General features: G+C 41.9%; 1 protein-coding gene across 2 annotated transcripts in view; it reads left to right on the forward strand.

Annotated features, from left to right (window-relative positions):
- The window catches only part of GRB10 (growth factor receptor bound protein 10), a 132,404-nt gene extending 126,299 nt beyond the window's left edge, over positions 1-6,105 (forward strand). For both annotated transcript variants that reach the window (XM_063130371.1, XM_063130381.1), the window contains exon 17: positions 1,705-6,105. In XM_063130371.1, coding sequence (XP_062986441.1) covers positions 1,705-1,851 — 147 coding nt within the window. In that variant the 3' untranslated portion in view covers positions 1,852-6,105. The remainder of the gene's footprint in view (positions 1-1,704) is intronic.
- Positions 6,106-24,077: the final 17,972 nt, after the last annotated feature.

Below are 24,077 nucleotides of genomic sequence, written 5' to 3' on the forward strand. Positions count from 1 at the left end.
GATATGATACACTTTCATTGAAACCAAAATTGGGAGCTGTTGATTTCTGTAATTACTGAATGACCATAGCTCCATAATGCTTGGGGAATTTTATTTATTTATTTTCTTAATTAGATTTATATACTACCTAATAGCCAAAGTGCTTTGGGCAGTTCACAAAAATTAAAACCCTAAATATATATATATATATATATATATACTCCTTAAAAGTTTTAAACAATAAAACCAGAGTAAAAGCTAGCAGCAGTGTAAAGATCTCAAAAGACAATAGCAAAGATTTAAAAACAAAATTGAAGGACTAAAAAAAACTGGGGTGCTGAAAAGACTACAATGTAGTTGCCAGGTGAGCCTCTCTGGAAAGGGCATTCCACAACCAGGGTGCCACCACTGAAAAGGTCCTCTCCTTAATAGCCAACCACTGCACTACATTTGTTAGGTCCACCCAAAGGAGCAGATCACAGAGCAATAGCATTATACGATCATATTGACCAGTCCCTATCATGGACCAACTGAAATTTCTGAACCATTTTCAAAGGCCAACCCACATACAATGCATTTCAATAATCCAATTTATTAGAGCCTAGATAACTGTAGTTAGGCTATAGGGTCATAGTTGGTGTATCAGCTTATGCTGATAAAAGATGCTTCATGCCACCTGTGCTTCCAGTGACAATGCTGCATCCAAGAACATCCCCCAAACTATTAACCTGATCCTTTAGGGGGCGCAGAGTGGTAAGCGGCAGTTACTGCAGCCGAAACTCTCCCCACGGCCTGAGTTCTCAGGCAGCTGGCTCAGGTCGACTCAGCCTTCCATCCTTCTGAGGTCAGTAAAATGAGTACCCAGCTAGCTGGGGAAAAGGCAACTACGACTGGGGAAGGCAATGGCAAACCACCCCGCTACAAAAACCCGTCTGCCAAGAAAACGTCAGTGAAAGCAGGCGTCCCTCTAGGAGTCAGTAATGACTCAAGTGCTTGCATGAGAGGTTCCTTTCCTTTTTCCTTAGGGGGATGCTTTTGGATTCCAAACAAGTTGAACATCACTTAACTGGGCAGACTAAGGCCATTTCTACACCTGTCTTTTTCCTGGGATTGTCCCGGGATCATCCCTGTGCATCCAGATGACACACAGGGGATCCTGGGAGCAGGCAGGGACGATCCCTCCATTTTCCTGGGATAATCCTTAGGTGTAGAAAGGGCCTAAGTGTAGAACTCAAATTCCAATTTCAACGTTATTTTTTTCCCAGTGGTGCAAACAGATCTTTTATTCAGCAATATGAGAAGTGTTGTATTCACCTAAAATCAGTATCTGCATTGATGTGTGTAAAGCATTGTCTATAAATACATTTTAAAACACGGGTTTCTTTGCCACATTCCTGAGAGTGGGGGAAAACAATGGAAGGAAAGAGGCAAAGATGGATGGATGGATATGGGCCAATGCAGTTACATATACATTAGGCTCCATTTGTAGTTGGGGATGTGGGCTAAAGAGTTGAGCCAAAGGGTTCACAGAAAAGGTGGAGCTTTGTTCTGCCCCAAAATTTGAAATGTGAAGTTTAGATTTTGAATTTCAGTTTTGTTTAAATTTCTTTAACTTGTTCATGATTCTATAGTTTAACCTTAGCCCAAGACCATTATTTGATGTTGTTTGATGCCTAACTTAGAAAGTTTTAGCATTTCTTTTTGTTTTTGTTTTAATTTCTCAAGTGTGAAGATGATGGACAGATATTTTTCAGCCTGGATGATGGGAGCACGAAATTCACTGACCTAATACAACTTGTTGAATTCTACCAACTAAACAAGGGAGTTTTGCCCTGTAAACTCAAACACCACTGCATCCGTGTGGCCTTATGACCTCTATTCTGATCTGTGCTGAAGGACTGGCTTTACTCAAAGACTGAAGTTGCTAGAGAAATATTGTAAAAGAAAGTTGACACTGGGACATTGGCAGATGTGTTTTTTGTTTTTAAAAAGAACACGACACAATTATGCACCTTGGGGACTCAGAAAGGGATGAATTGAGCTGGTGCCAACAGACCAAGATTTTGCCATTTTGTATAACATCCAAGCATGATTGCTGCTGAGTGTCCCAGCAACCCCCCAAAATTGGGAAAGGGTATATAAAATCACTAAACAAAACTGGAAACTGTCCCTTGGCTGGTCCACTTAACAGAATCAAGTTTGTGAAGCAAAATTATTGAAAAGAACACTTGCCCTGGAATAATCTTGACAATTTTAGACTTAGTGTGTTTACTTTTTGTATTGATCACTCTCTTTATTGTTTTTTGTTTTGTTTTTTTGTTTTTGCACTCCTGTTTTTGGATATTGCATATGGCCTATATCGGAAATTGATATATCTTTTAAATTTATGCAGGATTTGGGTATTGACCTAAATTAAACCCTGCATTGCATGAGTTGCTTCAGCTTAGCAAGGATTTAGAAGACAAAAATATGCCTGATGTCTCTGGAGACCAGAGGCTGATGTTCTTGAAGAAATTATATGGATACAAGTCTGAAAACCCCACACACATATCACCACATGTACTCTTTAGAGCGATGGGGTTTTTTGACAGGACAATGATGGCTTGTGTGCAGTACATTAGTGATAGGTAGTCATGCAAAGGACTCTGATTTTATGCACAAATGTTTTGAATCTATTATATTCTGGGTGTGTTTTCTCCCCGACCCTGCCACCATCACGCCGGGAGCCTGCTAGAGTCCCTTGCTTTTCACCCACACACTCATGGGAAAATCCACTGATAGTTGCAAGAACAGGGCTATGTGACCATATATGTATTTCGAACCGATTGGTGGTTTTTTTCCTTCTGTGTGTGTGTTTTGTGGTGGGTTTGGGGATTCAGTTGTTTATCTACTATGAGGGTGCTTCCAGATGGAGGGCTCCTAGCGCTACCAATCAGTTGGAACTGGGCAGTAATTCTGTGTTTCCCTCCTTAATGGATTTTTTCTGGAAAAAGAAAAGCTAAAGTTGTGTGGAGACACAGAAGGGTTACTGAGGAAGACGTAATCTAGACTCTCTCTCTCCCCCCTGCCCCCAGTAAACCTATGTGAACGGTGCTGTAAAAGCCTCAACTAGAAGCACCCTAAAAGGATTTTAATGTTTTTAATTTTCCATTATTTTCTTAAATTTTCACACTAACACAGAGCCCCAGTGCAGATCTAACACTGCCCAGTCTCCTAACTGGTTAGGAGTTCAGGAGTGCCCTATAAGCTCCCATGCTTCTTCCCTCCATCCTCTGAGCCCACATTTTTGGTGACCAAAACATAGCTTGGTAACCAAAGCATAAACTTCTAATCTGGATGCGAATGGAAGCTTGATGCTTTCTACAGCGAAAATGTTGGTGCAGTTGGTACCCTATAATTTGCTCCAAAACTGAAAGAAAGATTCCAAGAGCCCAAACAGATATAACTTTAATTGATTGCTATTTTGCAACTGAAAATGCATGTATGCCCCTCCCCCCTCATCCAGATCAGGTCTGTAGCAGGTGAGGCAAAGTTTAAATTGTTCCTGCACCCATCCTAAGGTCCAAATCCAGATTGGGACCCCTGTGCCTAGAGTAAAAACAAAATAAAGGGGGGAGGGGGAGTCTAGTTGCATCTTTAAAGTAATGTCTGTTTTGGCCCCATTTGTCTCCTAATTGTGACTAGGACTTTGGGTAGTATTCCATAATCGCAGACATCAGTTTCCTAAGTGATGGTGGTACTGTAAGGATTATGTTCAACCAGGTAAATGTAGGGAGTGGCTTCTTCAATTGAACTTGCATTCTGCTGGATTGCCAAAGTTTATACTATGAGCCTGTACAAAGCTGTGGGCATAATCTGATCAGGCACTGCCATGTAGCCGTTCCATCCATTTAAATCCAGTTGCAAAGGAAACTTACGCAGGTGCCACTAGAATGTTTGGATGACAATACGCAGCAGGGCTGGCTTAGTGGCTTGCAACATTTATTTGGAAGTTAGATGTTCAACCATCCTTGCCCTTGCTGGATTTACCATTGACAATTCAGTCAACTTGATACTTTGCTATATATGCACTAAAATATTAAGCGCCAGTATCTCTGGCAAACTAGTTTGATCTTGCTTCAGTCCTGGTTAATCATCAGACTATATAAGGCCTGCTTTAGGCTCCCTAAAATCTTCGATGTAGAACTTTCATGTGGCCATGACTGTGTGGAGCAAGTAGCATTTGTCCCACATTGATAGGTGCGTTTTCCTGGCTGTAATTGGGCAAATGTGGCAAATAAAATATAAGCCATTGAAAGTGACACCTCTAAAATATTGCTAACCTCACACAGCTATGGGCATGGGGAGTTCCATGTAGAGGGTTCCACAACATCTGAACCAGAGCAAACTCCTGTTAATATTTAAGTTATTCCATGTTTACATAGTAATGCTTTTTCCCCTTCTGGTGATAGCTAACATTAATGTAAGGTCATTGTTTATGACTATCAGATCTTGGAGATGATAGTCAAGTACACACAGGAAGTGTTTCATGTACCTTGCATGGTTTATAAAGCAAGAAGTGTATTCATCCTAGGAACATTCAGAATTACTGTTGTAAGTTGAATATCTTCTCTCTCTCTCTCTCTCTCTCTCTCTCTCTCTCTCTCTCTCCAGAGATGTTATTGAATCACTTTATACAGGTGAAATTTATACTGATTATCTCATCTAACTAAGAGCCCATCTGAATCACTGAAGTTGGGGAAACAGTTCTTTATTCAAAAGGTATTCATATAGTGTTGAGAGTAGGTTAAGGTAATATAACCAGCTTGAGTCATACTTATCAGCTGAATTATCAATGGTATAGAAACACTGTATTTTAGTTTACAGGACACATTCTAGTACCTTTTTTTCCATGAAATGTCTACATATATGATGAAGAAACTTGATTTAGATTTTACTAGAAACTTCTTGGTTTTATGTGTACATATTAAATTTTTACATGTTCCTTTTTTGTCAAATGTTTTAAACATCAAATTAAGCTAAGTTGAATCTCTGTTTTCTGTTTAACCCCTCCTAGCTTTTTTCAAAAAGTTGACTTGTATGAATATAACATTCTCCATTCTCCAGTTTCAATAAGACCATTTAGATTTCCCCCCAAAAAAATAAGTTCTTGTGTTTACATAGCTTATTTCCAATAATGCAATTCCCCAGCGATTGTTGCATATTTATAAAACTTGGATTTTTATTTAATTTGAGAATAAAAGTTTTGACTACCGATCATGGTTTTCTATGTAGATGGCTGACTATTTTGTACATCCTTTCCCAACTTTAAGATGAGCTGTTTTAAAGAAATGAACCACATCGAAGTGGTAGCTACATTACTTGAGTATACCATTATTGCTCTCCCCTTTTTTTTAAAGCTGGAAGTGAAAATTTTAAAATCTCACCCTAAATATTTCTAGCCGATATAGCTGTCTGGCAGCTTAGAAACCAAGGACTGATGGATATTTGACTTCCTGATTTTTTGTATTTAAATGACATGAATGTAAAGAGGGATGCTCAGGGTTGTTTCTGGAGCCTGTTGAATTTTTATCTTTTTTTTTTTTGCCTGTGATTTTTATTTTCTAAAAAAAAGAAAAGAAAGAAAAACGTTATGTAGCAATCTTGGAATATGTTGAGAAGGAAAATGCCAAACCATTTGGTATTTTTTTTTAAATTAGTAGATAAGTTATATTATAGTAGGTGTTTTTAAAAAGTACAGCTTTTTTATTTGTTGAATTAATCTTGAAGAAATACGTGCCTCTGTTTTTAGATGTTTTGTCTTATCTTTTCTGCACTAAGTACCTGATCGTTTTGACCAATCAATGCACCTTTCCAGTGGCAGGGACTTGCTTATCGTAAATTATATTGTCACACGGCAAGCCTTTTTAGTGACTGTAAAATGGAATAAAAGTTAAGTTTTCAGGGAATGCAAAAGGTATTAACTTAAGAGACAAAACCTCTTACTCAATATGCGTTGCTTCATACTGTAAATAGCTTTTTTTTTTTTTTGCTAGTGAACCTAATTGTAATCTTTCAGGTATTTTTGTATAAATGAGGGACTGATTCTGTTTCTTGTAACTAGAAATAAACATTCATACAATGGTATTCATTTTATATTGCTGGTATTGTTTTGTCTTTGTTTTTTGAGGGGGATACATATGTTAACCTAATTGAAACTAAATACATACTGTAGGTCTATTTTAAAAATTGTTGAAGACTTGAAAGCAAAGCCGGCAAACATTGGTCTGTTCAGTAGTATCCACTTCTTTAAACCCAAGCTAACTGACAACAATCCTACTCGTAAGTTCACATTGGCGTACATACATTTTTTCCTGAGACAAATATGTACTAAATGTACTGATTTTAAATATTATTACTGCTTTCAAGTGGAGAACAAGGCTGAGAAGCAGCTTCGGTTGACCTGGGATCTAAATGCAGTCTAAAGGCCAACCCAATACAATGCCCCATCTCTCAGTAATTACAATACCTATTAGATTTATAAAAACCACCTTCCAGGGCACTTGTCTGCATAAGGCACTGTATAAAATAATATCACATTAAATGTGGGTTTTTTACATATTTTTTTCAAGTTAAAATCCACCTTACATCCCTTTATATAAACAGTATTCTGTTAATATAGAGCAGATTGGAATGTAAACATCTTTTAAAAGTCACCAGTGATAGGGCTGTCTGTACTTCCTGGGGATATACTATAAGTAGGGGGCCACCACTTAAAAGGACTAGAACTACTGCAATACCGTGCCTCGTGAGATGAAGGGATACCATGCTTGATGATTTCAACACCTATGGAGCGGTTCAGAAGAACAAGCAGGGCTGTGCTTACCTGCTGTCAGTTTCTCAGCATAAACATTCCGTCAAGACTGTCTCCGTCTCAAACCCATGCCAGAAGCCATACTAGGAAGGATGTAAATTAGGGCTCATCTACACCAAGCAGGATATTCCGCTATGAAAGCAGTATATAAAAAGCAGGAGCCACACCAAGCAGCATATAGCAGTATGAAAGCGATATACGGTATGTCTCAATGGGCCCCAACAGTTATCAGTGCACTTCAGTACCACTGTAAAGCAGTAGTGTGGCTCCTGCCTTTTATATACCGCTTTCATAGTGGAATATCCTGCTTGGTGTAGATGAGCCCTTGGAGGTGGGGATGTTGTGGCCCTGCAGTTGCTGTTGGACTGCAACTCCCAACAGCCTTAGCCAGCATAACCAGTGATAAGGGATTATGTCTGATTGCCGCAGGTTTCTAATCCCTGATCAAAATGGGAAGTGACTTCCAAGACATCCTGGAGCTGAAGAAGCACCATTCATTCCAAGACCTTGTTTAAGAATGGCAAATTTGTCACTGGCCAATAATTTTCTTAGGCCAATAGATCTCAATTCTGCTTCTTCGATAGCAGTTTCACTGTTGCCTCCATCAGGAAGACAGGAGATATATTGTTACTCAATAAAGCATTAAGCACTTCTTCAGTCCATAGTGTAATCACAGCCCTGGCAGATTTGCACTAGCCAGGACCCTTGTCATGAACTAGGGTTGGGTTGCATGATAGTACATGGTTTTGTGTATTGTGTTTTTAAGTAAGCCACTCTGAGCATCCTTGTGAATCAAAAGGCAGGATAGAAATGAATTTTAGCCATAGAGGAGCTGTGTGACCACGTTAGCAGGATTGGAAAGCTGAGGTGCGAAGTCCCAAGGGAGAGAGAGTTTAATGGCAATGAATTCCAGAGGTGGGGTGTCTGAAGGAGTGTGGCTGCTGGGAAGCCAATGGCATAACCTCCTCTGTTGGTGGGATGTGAGCAGCAGTTGTGTCGTCCAGTATCCTCCATGTTTCTTGTACAGAGGTTACCAATGGGATATGGCATCTTATGAATTGACAGTCTACAATACAAGCCGCAGAGGTGCCTGTAGGATGATATGGATAAATTTAGTAAAACAAACCCAGATGGCTTAACCAAGTAAACCATATGCAGCTGCCAAGTGTTGAGCAAGTCTGCATAGAAAGGGGAGGGGGGAAGCTCTTTAGTTAATGTGCTTAATAACACCATCTGTATAGAAATATTTAGTGAACAGAAGCCATCCTGTTAGCGATGATGAAGATTCAAAATGAAATTACACTAAAATATGTGGGTAGAATCTCTTTAGGCTTCCTGGCACAGATATTTAATGTGATGATGGCTGGGCATTTCTACCTGAGGCTCTTTTCCTGCATCTTTATCAGGGCTGCTGCTTCTGGATTACACATGCTTTCTTCCGGGGAGTTTCTCTGATTTTCCATGTCTTTTATTATATTTTTATTATATAGCCACCAGGTGGTGCTGTGGGATAGCAGAATAGCGCAATTACATGGAAATGGGAATTTATTATGCATTTCCTAAATAATAGCAGGCTTTCCTTGTTAGGAAAGAAACCGCGATAATGGTTGCAAAGATGGCAGAAACCCTGGAGGAAGAGAACATTGTATATAAAGGAGTAATCATGGGCGCACAGTAAAAACCTCATGTAGAAACGCTCACACATCAACCAAAGAACCAACTAGTAGTAAATAATCAAAGGCATCTAGTTCCTGATCAATACCCTGAATAAGCACAGCACCAATGCAGATTATGAGTAATTGTTTCTCCTCACCCCACTCCACATTTCACTTCAGATTGGTGTTACGTTTCTTGTTGCAACCACCGTTTGAGCGAGGCGGGGAACAACAGTAAATGTAAAATACATAAAACTGAATTAAAATATAATATACGTTGTTAAAACATCCTAAAATCATTTTAAAACATCCTAAAATTACACTGCCGGAAGAGATCAGTCTTAATAACTTCCTTAAATGCTGATAGACGGTTAAGTTGACGAGTCTCCTCCAGCAGGCCATTCCACAAACTGGGAGCAGCAGAAGAAAAGATCCTCTGGGTAATATTGTCAGTCTTGTTTTTGTTGGCTAGAGTAAATTCTTCCCAGAGGACCTGAGTGTGCGGGGCGGATTGTATGGGAGAAGGCGATCCCACAGGTAGGCTGGACCCAAACCATGTAGGGCTTTAAAGGTGACAACCAACACTTTATACTTTGCCCGGAAACTAATTGGCAGCCAGTGAAGAGATTTTAAAACTGGTGTAATGAGGTATCCTCTAGGTCACTGTTTCCCAAAGTGGGCGGTATTGCCCCCTTGGGGGCGGTGGGATTGCATAGGGGGGCATTAAGAGGCAAAGGGACGGCAGGGGGGCGCTGGTAGGGGGCACTAACAGGCAAAGGGGCGGCAGGGGGGCGCTCGAGGTGGTCTCTCCAGATGGTCCTAAAACCCAGGGACCGAGAAGGAAAGAGCGGCAAATTCAGCTGCTCTCCCCACACCGCTCCTGCTCAGGAAGGACTTCCTCACTCACACAGCCGCTCCCTCCTCCTATCTCAAGCCCACAGCGGCCCCACCAGAAGTAGGGGGTGGGGGAAGCGCCCACAGGAGGCAGCAGAGCAGGAAACAGCGGCAAATTCAGCTGCTTTGCCCACTCTTCTCCTGCCTAGGAGGGCCCAGGGCTTCTTTCCTGCTGGAGCCACCGCCGCCTGCTCGCTTGCTCGCTTTCTCGGCCGAGCTGCTCCCTCCTACAAGCTGCCCCGGCAGACCTCTCGCGATAGTTGCTGCACAAGGCGGGAGCAGCAGCCATGTGGCGAAGAGGAAGGAGCATGTGGAGGACGGCGGGCGGCAGAGCAGCTGCCAAGAACAGCAGTCAGCCGGCAGGCTGGGTGGGGAGCAGGACTGCTTGTGCTGCTGCAAGGTATCACCACGCTCCCTTCCCCTGTCCGGAGTTGCAGGTTGGGGCCATCTCCCCTCTGAGCTGCTGCCCTCCTGTCGTAATCAGCCCGGCAGCTATTGTGAGGCTTGGGGGGAGGGGGGGTTGGAGAGAGAGAGAGATGCTGTGTGTCTGTGTGTGCTCCCACCCCCCAAAAAATCTGGACTACAACAGGATTGGGAGAGAAAAGAAAAGGGGGAGGGGGAGGGAGAGAGAATTGCAATTCCCCAGGTCCTTCCTGGCTAAAGAAGATTCAGCAGCACCTTTTTCCAGAATGCTTGCTGAAACCATTCCTATCTGCCCTTGCTTATTTCAGGGTGTCCAACCCCCTTTTTTCAAGCGTTCTTTTGGTAAACATGGTATGTGTGTATCTTGTGTCACCATAAAAACAGAGCTGCAACACAATCCTAAGTATGTCTACTCAGAAGTAAGCCCCACTGAGATCAATAGAACTTACTCTGAGGTAAATGTGCATAGGATTCAGCCTGAAAACGAAGAGAGGGTGAAGAAAAGACAGGAGAAAATGAACTGTAGAAACAGAATAGCAAGGTAACTGTGGGATATTTAACCTTATTTAAAGACAATAAGTACAGTAAAATTAGTGCCCCTCTACTTCAGTCCCAGCCAGATTTTCCATAGGAAAACTCTGTACCAGGGGGCAGATAATTATTTTAAAATTTTAATTAAAATACATTATCCTTTCCTATAACAAAATGGTGCTTACTCCTAAGTAAGTGAAGAAGGAAATCCTATTTGATTCCTGTATTCATGCTAGTGTGACATGATAAGTTAAAGGCACAATTTTATGCATGTTTAGACAGAAAAAAGTCCTTCAACTCCTAGAATCCCCTCTAAATGGGAAGCATCTGCCCCAGGCTTGCCAAGGGAAAAGAGAGCGAACGCCTCTGTTTGCAGCCAGCATGGCAGGGCACACCAATTGGATTTTGAATAAAGTATTCAATTAATTGTTACTGTTTTGAATTTTATTGTTATTATCTTCCTTGATGGGTTGTTGAAAACCACTATTCTGAATAATGATTTTTATAGTGTAGGGTAGGGGTGTGCTGGGCATGAGTTTGTGGAACCAAGGGGGCAGTGACCTGAAAAAGTTTGGGAACCACTGCTCTAGGTGTACCGGTGACCAGCCTGGCTGCCGTATTTTGAACTAGTTGAAGTTTCTGTACTAGGCACAAAGGTAGCCCTGTGTAGAGCGCATTGCAGAAGTCGAGCCTTGAAGTTACCAGCGCTTGCACTACCGTCTTTAGGTCTTCTAACTCTAGGAAGGGGCGCAGCTGGAGTATCAGCTGAAGCTGATAGTAGGCACTCCTGGCCGTCGCATCTATCTGGGCTGTCATTTGGAGCGACGGATCCAGAAGCACCCCCAAGCTGTGAACAGTCTTTCAGTGGGGAGTGTAACCCCATCCAGAACCAGTTGACACACCTCCAAACACAGGTTGTGGCCTTTGACAGTGAGCACCTCCATCTTGTCTGGATTCAGCTTCAGATTGTTTTTCCTCAGAAAACACTAAAGGTCAAACAACATGTTACATTAATTATGGTGTGTTTATCTCCTGCTTTAGAAAAAAGCCATAGAGTGGGACTGTACAGCCCTGATTCCAATTGGGACTACCAAGTACTGGCACCGGGTGGGGAGGATTAAACCTCTCCCACTGTTGGCTTCCTAAAATTCCCCCCACAAGGGTTAAAAAATGGCGGGAAGCCTCAACTGATGCCAAAGTGCAGCTATCCTGCATCTGAATTAGGGCCACGCACACGTGTGGTTTTAAAACAAACAAACAAACCCCTCAGCTACACGTTATGCAATTAACATAACGTGACCTTTGACCTTTAACCACCTGTGCATAAGAAGTGATTTTTGACAGTTGTGGCTTCTCATGCAGGGCGAGAAGAGCCGTACTTGCTGAAATTCCCTCACAGCTGTTAAAGGCAGGGAAGCCCTGCCTTCTCCTTCATACCACTCAAATGGGCAACTGAAGGAAGTACAGCATCAGGCCTGTTCCACTCGTGACCCACGAAGTCCAATACAGCCCCACACTGTCATTTGCCAGGGTCTTAACAACCCCCCCCTGTGTTTGCTGCCTCACGAAGGCAAGAAGAAGTTTTATCCTCCTCTCCAAAAGCCACCCATCATGCATGTCTGGTAGGGGGTGCAGAGCAGGCCATGTGGCACACAGGTTCTCCTCCAACACCTTGGTGCTACCTTCCAGCAGCTGCCGCCTGAGGCGACTGCTTCACTCTGCCTAATGGTAGGGCTGGACCTGACGATGCCTCAAAGAGAAGGGTTGTAAAGCAGCATGTACGCTGGGCTATAGATTAACTGTTCAAAAGGACTTCCATTTTGGTGGGAAATCTAGAATGTTTATGCAATGACACCCTACGTGGATGGTAGGGTTTCATTGCATAAACTATTGGATGTATATAATATTTATTTATTTATTTATTTATTTATTTATTACACTTATATACCGCTCCCATAGCCAGGGCTCTCTGGGCGGTTTACAGAAATTCTAAAATTGAGATAAAAACAAGTATACAAAATTTAAAACACAATACGTAATTGTGTTTAAGAGGCTGAAGGAATATCTATACTTACATGAATGTTGCTGCTTAAAAAGGTTTTCATTCTGCTCCCACAACTACCAATATTTATGAGTCCCTACAAAGTATTTGATGAAGGATGTTAGGAGTCAGATTATAGTTTTTTTCAAAGTGTTGAAGACTGACACGCACATTATTGCCGTGTGTGTGTATGTGTACCCATCGCGTCATTGCCTTTGGCCACACAGTTTTGTAGCACTTCAAAAACCTATCACAGATTACTAGAGACCATAATGGGACCAATGAAATATGCACTCATAGTGATGATCATTGATGCCTTTGTCACGGTCTTAAAGACAATTGTTTGTCTCTACCCTTTAGGGTGGCATTGTGTTCTATTTTGCAGAGGACAGTCCTCTATTTAAAGGAACATAGGAAAACTGCCTTATATGGAATCAGACCATTGGTCCATCTAGCCTTGTACTGTTGACACTGACTGGTAGTGGTTCCCCAGAGTTTCAGGTAGGAGTTTTCCTGTCCTACCTGGAGACATCAGGGATTGGATCTGAGACCTTCTGCATATACAGAGCATGTGTTCTACTGCTGAACCATGGCTCTTCCCCTGAAGGTATCCTCTGTATCAAGAGTGCAGAACCTTTTCCAACTCAAGAACCAAATTCCATTTCAGAGACTCCTTTGGGGTTGGCATTCTTGTGGTGGATGGAGCCCAAGGCAAAGGGATGGGGCAAAAAGTACCACCATATTTTAGCTTAATGCCAGTGATGACGCTTTGGGAGAGGCATTTCAACCTTTTCGAATGGGAAAAAGAACAGTAACAATTTGCCCTTCACAGTTAGCACCTAGACAGCAAGCTGAGCGAGCACATAGGTCAACTGTTCACAGTCTTCACCTGGAATGGTGAGATATATTTTATTTATTGTATAAATACAATATATTGTATATATTAGGAATTATAGTCCTCATTCCTAAATTTGCATCTATGCATATAAATTAGCATATGAAATTGTTATGCAGATCTGTGTCATCTTTTGTCCCCTTTCTTTGGGGATGCATAAATGGCCAGCCTAATGTTAAATTGAGTTTGTGTGTGTGTGTGTGTGTGTGTGTATTGATGGTTAAATTCAAGTGAATCTGAGCAGGGCATGTGGAAGGGGAGGTGTTTCTGCATGCTGCAGATGGTTAATTATTTCTTATCTTTAATGTAGGTTGGAGATAGTAAAGTAGAATGGTCTTCCTGCTGATTGAAAAGAGTTGTCTCTTTCTTGAAGCCTGGCTTGTTTATGGTTCAAAGGACTCTACACCGTGCAGCCCATTTTATCCAGAACACCTGAAAGTTGCTTGTAAAAAGTAAGTAAAAATTACTGTGTTAACCGGACCAGGGATCTGAATATTATCAGTTCACCTTTGTACCAGCCTTTCTAAAACTCTTAACTCGACACACTTAGTTGATAGTTACTGACTAGCTGAATACCATGTTCTCAGTATTACTGTGTCATATGAGCATTTGGTAAATATACCTTGATATTTCCTTGAATTTAAGATGTTTATAAAATCATAACTAATTTGGCTTTTTAAATTAAATAATTGGAAAGCATACATCTGTACTTATATAACAGTCCACATGTCCCTGAGGGAGTGCATCTGACTTTTCTTTCTGAACTGCTACACTTGAAATACCATTTGAAAGTGGAGATTGAGGAGAATAGATAGTGTTGAAGAATCTGTTAATTTTTACCTGTGGGCGAGCCCCTCCCAAATGCCCCAACCCCTCTGGAGAGTCATTATGGGAAACAGTGGGCAGGACCCAGGTTATCTCCTTAGAAAAGGTTGAGCCTTTGTGAAAACAGTAGCCAGATGGGTGGTTCTTTCCTGGCCCTTTCTTTTCGTCTGCTCACAACAATTTGCATGTTTAGAAATTCTAAGCTCTGGCTGGCAAGCTGGTGTGGGCCTTGTGGGTTATACAAAAGTCTGCATACTTAGGGCACAATCCTATGCATGTTTAGACTGAAGAAAGTCCTAAAATTCTCAGCATTCCTCAGTCAGCATGTTTTTTTTTACTGTCTAAACATGCTCAGGATTGCACCCTTAGAGGCTGTCTACATGAGGGGAAAGCCCCGCAGAGCCAAGGATCTGCGCTGCGTCAGTAAAACGACGCAGACGCAGCTTCGCAGCCACCGTGGGACTTTCCCGCAAAGCTGCACATTGAAAAAGTTGGGGATTTACCCCGACTTTTTCAATCAGAGTGACATTAGTATGGCTCTTCCCCCATTTGACATTACTCCACGTCCAATTCGGGACCAATCTGGGGGCGGTGCCTAGTGGAAGATGACCGGCAATTGGTCGCCTTATACCAGGAAGAGGACAGAGGCAGCTCCGTTACCCAGATGGCCACCCAGAAACCCCATGCTCCCTCCTTGGTGTCAGGATTACCCAACGTCAGCCTGGGAGAGGAAAGCTGCTGGGTTTCGGAAAGAGGTGGTGCCAACCCAGTGCCGTGAAGACAGCCGTGTTGTCAAAGAAACAAGATTTTTATGCAGGGGGGTATTCTGAGAAGAGGCAACAACTGAATAGCCAAAAAGTAATGTGGGCATACTGAAGTGTACAGCAGCAATCACATTTGCTGTGATTATGTAGGACTCGATGGTCCCCTTCAGCAGCCAGGAAATCACAGCAGAGGCCTGAGTAATGGTTGCTGGGCCTTCACCACAGAAGCAATTAAGAAGATATGGAGGATTCATTAATTTCAATTATTTTAATACCACCTTTCAGGATAGAAATCCTTACAAGTATAAGTGATACACTAAGGGCACAATCCTATGCTTGTTTGACAGGAAAAATGTGTGGCGGGGGAATGCTGGAATTTGTAGGAGTTCCCCCCCCCAATCTAAACTTGCAATAAAATAACCACATACAATATTTAAAACAGTAACTGCTAAGGGTCAGTCCCACAGGTGAAAATGGTAGAAGGCCATGCAGGGGGAAGGGAGGGGCAGTCAAGCTAGAGCAGCGGCCTCAGGTGATCTTCACCTTCCTGCCTCCCTCTCACTCCTGGAATCCTTCCCACTTTGCCAGTGGTGGTAAATGTAACAAATAAACCTTGGCCAGCTGTATTTAGAAGAGATGATCCAGGGAACAGAAGAAAATCAGCAAAGAACAGCCGTTTCTTATAGATATCTCTCTCGCGCTATTACAACAGCACACAAGCCTAACATGTTATATATTAACATTGCATAATTGCACTTGAGGGAAACAACAGTTAATTCCGAGAACAAAGTTTACTGAATATTCTTGATTGGCATATCTCATTTACTAAGCAAGTTGTGAAATTTTAAAATGTAGCTGTCCTGACCAGACCATATACGATTGTTCTCTGAGCCTATATTAATAAATTTGTATGCATTCTATTTTTACAGTGTGTATTTTGTGCGTGTGAATCTGTTCTTCTCTCTGTTTGGTATTTATTTATGTCTGTGGTCAGTAGGCCATAAATAAAATCTCCTCCTCTTCCTCCTCCTCCTTGATTAGCAGCCAGCATTCTTTTCAGGATCACACACACACATTCCCGTTGTTCAAATAATCTTTAAATTAAACCATAATTCACAAGGTGAGAGAAGGTGGGCTGTAGTAGCAGTTACAGCAAAGTTCACCAGTTGTCATTTCCAGATATTGCGATGTAGAGCACATTGCATAATCCAGACATGATATAACTAAGGCATGTATCAGCCTGATCATAGTTGGTGTTGCAATGGGAAACACTGGTCTTATGCCACCATTTCCTGCAACAAACATGCAAAACGTCATTTATTTATTTATTGAAGAATTTTCGCACTGATCATTGAAAACAGGGTCCCTGAGAAGCTGCTTATTCCAGATCAGTAATAAGGGTTCCAGATCAGTAATAAGACAAGCCAGTCTTCAGGTTTACAGTAAGGACATAAGAAAATCCCTGCTGACTCAGACCGAAGGTCTATCCCATCCAATGTTGGGAGTTGTATTCCAACACATTTGGAAGGCACCAGGTTGGGGAAGAGCTGCTCTAAACAAAAAAAGAGAGAAGTAGGTGGCCCTAAGTGTTTCGACATCAGTTTTCCACAACCCCACAGTCACCCCACATATCATATTCTCAATCCTGTCCTCATGGTTTATCTGCTTTGGGAAAATGAGAATTTATTTTTATTTATTTATTTATTTATCATATTTATTCCTCGCTCCTCAGCCAAAAAAGGCTCTCAGAGCAGCTTACACTTAGCAAAAAAGACAGTCCCTGCCCTCAGGCTTACAGTCTAATAAAGACATGACACACAAGGAACAGGAGTTCAGGAGGGAGGGAGGGAGGGGGGAGGAGTGAGAGAGAGTCCAACAGGAGCAGGCCATGATGTTTCTTCTGCCTGCTCCTGTCCCCTTGCTCTTTCTTCTTCCCCACAGGGCCAAGATGACAGTTCGCCCTGTTGGGGTGGGGGAAGAGTCCAACAGGAGCAGGCCATGATGTTTATCATATTTTATCATAAATTTCACTGGCACTTTCTGCCTCCTTAGAGAGGATGTAGCGTTAAGGCTTGTGAGCCTTAACTCCCAATTTCCCTGCTTTTTGGAGCTTGGTTGAAAACTGTAGAGCCTTAACGTTGTTTTGTAAACCGTAGGTTTACAAAAATATAAAATACACCCTTTCCAGGAATTACAACAGGAGATATTTTATTATAAGAATTTCTGCAGACAAGCCTATTTACAGTGTGTAGTGATTTATAAGTGGGTTTTTTTAAAAGCTAAACAGTATGAACAGGCCTAGTTGCAATGTGATATGATATGTTTTATCAGACTAATAATAATAATAATAATAATAATAATAATAATAATAATAATAATAATGTGACCATATGAAAAGGAGGACAGGGCTCCTGTATCTTTAACAGTTGTATTGAAAAGGGAATTTTAGCAGGTGTCATTTGTATATATGGAGAACCTGGTGAAATTCCCTCTTCATCACAGCAGTTAAAGCTGCAGGTGCCCTGCCCTCTTTTAAAATGGTCACTCTAGTATAGCTCCTGCACTTTAACTGTTGTGATGAAGAGGGAATTTCACCAGGTTCTCCATATATACAAATGACACCTGCTAAAATTCCCTTTTCAATACAACTGTTAAAGATACAGGAGCCCTGTCCTCCTTTTCATATGGTCATCCTAAATAATAATAATAATAATAATAATAATAATAATAATAATAATAATAATGTGTTGTCCTATGTTGTTGTTGTTATTGTTGTTGTCGTTGTCTCTTTCTCGCTCATGGCAGTTTTTCTGGACGAACATGATGGGCATTGCCAACTCATGCTGTCTTTTACAGATTCAGGAATTTCCTGACAATTGAGCATGTTTTAAATGTGACTGCTTTCTGGATGGTGGTGTGGATATATTTTGGTAGGCCCAATTTCTGAAGGTTTTCTGTATAGTTTTTTGATGTGATGCCAGTGACTGATGTGACTAATGGAATAATAGTGACCTTTTCCTGTTACCATAGTTCTTTGACTTTCATTGTTGTTGTTGTTGTCCCCTGAAGAAGGCTTTATAATACAAGACATTCTCCTATTCCTCAGAGAGTCACCCTCTATGAGGAGAGGGTGACAATTGTGAGGAAGGAAAGGGACAAGGCTGGAGTGCTCCCTCTTGTCAGGATATTTTCTCTAGTCAAGTTCAAAATAAATAGGGCTTCTGTCATCATTGCATTTGCATCGGTGAACAGGTTAATTCATGTAGTACAATTAAAAAAACACTTTCATCCTTATTCAAACTACAATTGCTCGATTTAATGCTTTGTATTTACATTCCTTTATAAGATAATAAGCCCTTTCAAGTGGTTATTTTCAGCTTGCTTTCTATGAGAAAATTTCATTTGGTAGGTCTGATGAAATGATGAAACGGGATATAATCCAGAAATCTCATTGTTTATATTAGGGATTTCTGGCTACAACATGTGTATTGGCCATATGTATTTCATCTGTCGTTGTAAAATATAGCAATTACATGTTTATTCAAGGGATTTTGGCTTCAACATGTGTATTTTCCACAGATAGACTAACAACAGAGCAATTAAAAAAATATTGGCACCAAGACCAGGCCAGCATGGGGGCTGTGAGCTGGCCACTTCTGTGGTGGCGGAAAGGGGTTCACATTAGTGGTCCACGCTGTGGTGTGCCCTTGGCTCTTCAAGCCACCACCAGTGCTCCTGGCATGTGGGCCAGGAAGGGGAATTGGTCAGCTGGCGGGATGGCCAATGACAGGATCCATGTCCTATGCTGTTGCCAAGCCTATTCAAGTAAGGCAATAAAGCTGTGGCCAATTTATTATCTCAACTACTATGCCTGTGCATCTATTTTTTTCTCTTCCCTTTGCCAACCGGACGCAATTAAGCGCTCCCCACACAAGAAGATGCATCCACAATCAACCCTCAAAATGTTAATTTTGGAAGACCCTGGGCAAGGTGCTGAACCCTGAAGAACTAGAGCTGAACTAACATTTCTAAGAAGCAATGTTTTCGATAAAAGATTTTTTTTAAAAAAAAAACCCATAGAACTAGAAGTCCACTTTGCAGATTTCTCCCCACCATTTGTTTGCAGTGGCTGTTTTCCCCACCCCCACAATACCCTGGAACAGCGCTAGGAATGGGGCAATGTGGAGGACGCATAATGGTGGCCAGGATGCCAACATCATTGCAACAGTTGCCAAAAAAAAAAAAAAAACAGAAGGAAAGGAGAGAGAGAGAGAGAGAGACAGAGAGAGGGGGTGGGGAGAGAAACTGTGCTACAGCCACTGGAGATGGTGAGGTCCACCACCAAGAAACTGTGGGAAAATATCTCCTGCCCCTGGAGAAATTTGGTGAAATAGTCCCCCTAATTTCTTTGCCCGTAAAGTCAGTGGAGAACTTCGAGAGGCCATTTGCACACAAGTATAGTTTGAATAGTTTTAATGGGAAATGTAAGTGACATCAAGTGATATTCTGTTGTTTAATCTTCTGGGTCTATCCTGTAGCAGATCATTCTTAGGTACAAGTCTGGCCCTGTTTATCTGTTTTTTACTTTGTTGGGTGTGCATATTGTAGCTTGAGGAATGCCTGATTTAAATTTTGAGTCTGTCTGAACATATGTGGCCAAATCGTAGGGCTTAGCTGCAGATAATGGGTTTTGTGGTGTGCTCTAGGTGAAATATGAAAGCATGCATGTGTAGTGGAACTTAGATTGCTTGTATGTCTATTATAGGGTTGTCCTGTTCAAAAAGTGAACCTATGTTTTGCTACTCATTCATGTACCGTCTTTGGTTGGTTTCACCTTCAGAATTATTTTCCGCTCATTCATTCTGGAAGTCCTCCTTGGGCAGGCTTTTATCCTTGCAACAGTTAGATAGTTGGAACCTGAACTTACCTTTTAGTCCTTATTTCCACATGAAAAATGATTTCTGTCGTTGTTATGCCCATGTAAGCTTTGTTCATTGAACCCATTTTCCTTTTTCATTTCCTCACTGGCAGGTAATTTAAAATTAGATCAAGGGAAATACATCAAAAGAGAGGAGACTTTACTTGAAAGACACTCTTCCCCATTAATGCCAAATTAAAACAATTTATATATCCAAGAGTGAGTTTTTCATTATAGGGGGGCGGGGAGAACAATTAAGGGGAAGAATGATAGAAGTTGATATAATTATAAAATCCCCTAGCCCTAGTCCAGCTGTAGCTGTTGATGAAAACATAGATAACAACTGGCAGCTCCAGATGTGGATGTGCATCCCTGTTTGCAGTTCAAGAGGACTTGAGTGAGCATCACAACAGATCAAGTTCAGGTGCATCAACTTCAGCAGTGCCTGGATCTCTCTTGCTGTATGACAGCATCTGTAAGGATAATCACCCACTATCCACTGTGTTAAAGAATACTTAGAACAATGGATATCTAGACATGTGTACTTTATATATAGTTTATTGAAGTTTTTTTATAAGTTATCATATAAACAACCATAAAAGAACCACAAAATAGTTGAGCCTGCTTAACTGAACAAATACTGTTTTTTAAAAAAGAGGATGGAGTGGAATATAATATTGTACAGAAAAGTAATGTCATAATATGTTTCATTCCCTCATATAGCTGTACCTAGCCAAAAATACAGAAAGCAATACATTCGATCTTATTCAAACAGTTCCAACATATGAATGCCAACTCATCATAGTCTTTTTTTCTGGCGAAAATAATGAGTTGGAGCCAAATGTAGTCATACTTAGCGTAGAACCATTGACATCAATGGAACTTAGGTTAGTCATGCTTAACTTAAGTCTAGTTGAATTCAATCGGCCTATTCTAAGTGTTATCTATCTATCTATCTATCTATCTATCTATCTATCTATCTATCTACCTACCTACCTACCTACCTACCTACCTACCTATTTGATCTATACAGTGCCTTTCCACCAAAGTAATGGTGCTCAAGGCAGCTAACATTCATTTTCATTCACACAGATTTATTGTGTCCTAGCAAATTGCACTTATACACAAATCAGCTAATAACAGTAATAACCAGATTTTTAAAAAAAATCTTTGTTAAAACAATTAAAAAAATAGAAATAAAAGAATAAAAACAGCATCTCATCGATTAGACCAGCTTACATGCCAAATGCCTGCCTGAGTAAAAATGTCTGTCAACAGAAAGACAACAAAGAGGGAGCCAACCTAGCCTCCCTTGGCAGGGAGTTGCACAGCCTGGGAGCAGCCAACGAGAAGACTGCATCCCCACCAAACAAAGCTCTGGTGGTGAAGGTACTCAGAGGAGGTCCTCCCGTGGAGTTCTTCAACTAGGCAGGCTCATTTGGGAGAAGGCAGCCTTTCAGGCATCTTGGTCTCAAGCTGTAGAGGGCCTTATAGGTCATAACCAGCACTTTTAATTGTGCCTGGAAATAGGCTATTAGCTAGTGAAACTGTGGTAACAAGGGAATCACATGCTCCCTGTAACTGGCTCTGGCCAACAGTCTGGCTGCAGTGTTCTAGAACAGCTGAATTTTCAAAAAAAAATCAAAGGGTCTAGAGCATGGTAAAGTCGTCCAAACTAAGGCATGTGTGACCATTGGCAGACCAGCCATCTCTAGGAATAGCTGCAGCTGGCGCACCAGCCTTAACTGTGCAAATGCACTCCTGTCTGCCCCTGAAACCCGAGTATCCAGGTTCAGGGCTAAGCCCAGGAACCTGAGAGTGTAACCTCCATCCTGCACATGTTGAGTCCCTATTCCTTGATCCTTGATCTTCCTTTTGAATAACAAGGAGCATCACTGACTTGACTGGATTAAATTAAGCTAAATTGAAATTAGCTTCAATTTGTTCATCCTCCTACAGTCAATTAGTGACATCAGACACTGATTTAGAACTATAGCAGGATTTAGGTAGAAAGGAGAGATGGGTCCACACATTGGAACACGTTTCCAATGTCCAGTTCCTGGTGTAGATCATCAAAAGTAACCAAAACAATATCTTCCCATAACAAGGCCTGTAGAAATGGATGTAGATAATACCAGGGTTTTGACAGAATCACCTGCTGAGGATAGGATAATCCCCTAGTGCCATCAGAAAACCATCTGTATCCAACAATGGGGTAGATATCACTGGGGATATCACCCACCCCATCCCTGCAGAGGCTTAGAGTTCCAGTCAGCTGAAACCCCACCCAGTAGTGATCTGCCTATGACAGTGGAACTACCAAAAGTTCCTTCACCCCTAGATCACCATCATCCCACCTAACACAGAAAACCAGATCCAAACTATGCCCTGGCGGATGAGTGGGACCAAATACTCATTGGGACAAAACCACAGTTGCTATGGAGGCCATGAACTCCTGAGCCAATCCTGACAAGGTGGTCTCAGCACATACGTTGAAGTCTCCCAGAGAGCCGGGGAGACTCCAGGACACCCACCTCAGACTACACCTGCCTAGCTCAGAAAGGGAGACTGTTGAGCAGCGGGGTGGGAGGTACACCAACAGAATCCCTATTCTGTCTTGAACACTCATCTTCAGAAACACACACTCGAAACTGGAAGACTGTGGGATGGGGCACCAGGACAGAGGGATGTAATCACAACAGAGCCCATTAATATGCCTCCCCACCCCCCAGGTTTTGCCTGCTGCAGCACGGAGAACCCAGGTGGGCAATGCTCTATGACTACATCTGGATCCAACCCTATATGTTCTTGGATTGTTAGGTATGTTTTTACTCTCAGAGATTGTGCTGACATGCAGAAATTTCCTGGCATTGTGATGAAGTGGTAGAAAATGAGTCACCTGTTAGGGTTTTGCGTGACAGACTTCTATGAAAGGCAGAGAATCATAGAATCATAGAATAGCAGAGTTGGAAGGGGCCTACAAGGCCATTGAGTCCAACCCCCTGCTCAATGCAGGAATCCACCCTAAAGCATCCCTGACAGATGGTTGTCCAGCTGCCTCTTGAATGCCTCTAGTGTGGGAGAGCCCACAACCTCCCTAGGTAACTGATTCCATTGTCGTACTGCTCTAACAGTCAGGAAGTTTTTCCTGATGCCCAGCTGGAATCTGGCTTCCTTTAACTTGAGCCCATTATTTTGTGTTCTGCACTCTGGGAGGAGTGCAGAAGGAGAGCAGTGCAGAAGGAGAATCAGAACAACAGCAACAATGTGTGGCAACCTGAACTCTGAGCCAGACCCCCAGGTCTGATGCCCAGCAGGTGGGGATCCAATTCCCATGGTGGAGAAGCAGCTATGCAACCACCTTCCCCAATCTAATGTATGAGATAGGCACCCCATATAGAGGTTCATATATGTACATAAGCCTATTTGAGGGAGATGTGGATGGCTTTCATCATTTTTACAGACTGCGAGTGGGAAACAACGTTCCCTACTGGTGGACCCTTTCTTTACAAGGATTTCCCAGAAAAAGAATTACTGATAGGCTGGATGAAACTTCTAACATACCTTATTCTGTCCAAATTCTTAAGGAGTTTCTAAGCCCTTTTGCCTCCCTTCAGCCCAAATCTAGGAAAAAATAAAAAGAAGGGCTCTTTGGATTTCCTGGCCCAATGCCCAGAAACACAATTTAACCAAACCTCATGAAACTCTGGAGAGTACGAACTGCAGTTTTGTAACTGTGCGATCCTTCATGTGGGGAAGTTTTTTTTAGTGAGAAATTCCCTTTTAAAACAAAGCAGCCAAGTATCTCGGCTCTCCCACACCAGAGGCATTCGAGGGAGTTGGACTTGATGGTCTTATAGGACCCTTCCAGCTCAATATTTCTATGATTCTAAATATTGCAAGGAGTTTATTTGGGGGTGGGGGTGGGGCGGAAACCTGGGAAGGCAACTATCACACAGACACAGAATTCCAAATAAAATCATGAAGGCAATCTAACTTATGTTACCTACTTGAGTAGAGTCTTGGGTTCCAAATCATAGGCAGAGTTCATGTAGAAAGGATGGCATCTTGGTCTCCAATTAGACGTTAGGTAGGGCTGAGCAAACTCTTACTTTTATGGTAATCTGAGTTCAGGAAAAGCTGTCTCCTTAGTGGAGACTGATTCCAATAATGTCATACCATTCATTTCGGATGCCAGCCAGCAAATCAGAAAATTGTTTAATGGAAGAGCTCACCTTCGTAATGACACTAAATTTACATCCTGAGCAAGCAAGCCAGTTTGAACCAGTTAGCCCATTA

Source organism: Elgaria multicarinata, chromosome 1 (assembly GCF_023053635.1).
Source record: "Elgaria multicarinata webbii isolate HBS135686 ecotype San Diego chromosome 1, rElgMul1.1.pri, whole genome shotgun sequence".
Lineage (NCBI taxonomy): Eukaryota > Metazoa > Chordata > Lepidosauria > Squamata > Anguidae > Elgaria > Elgaria multicarinata.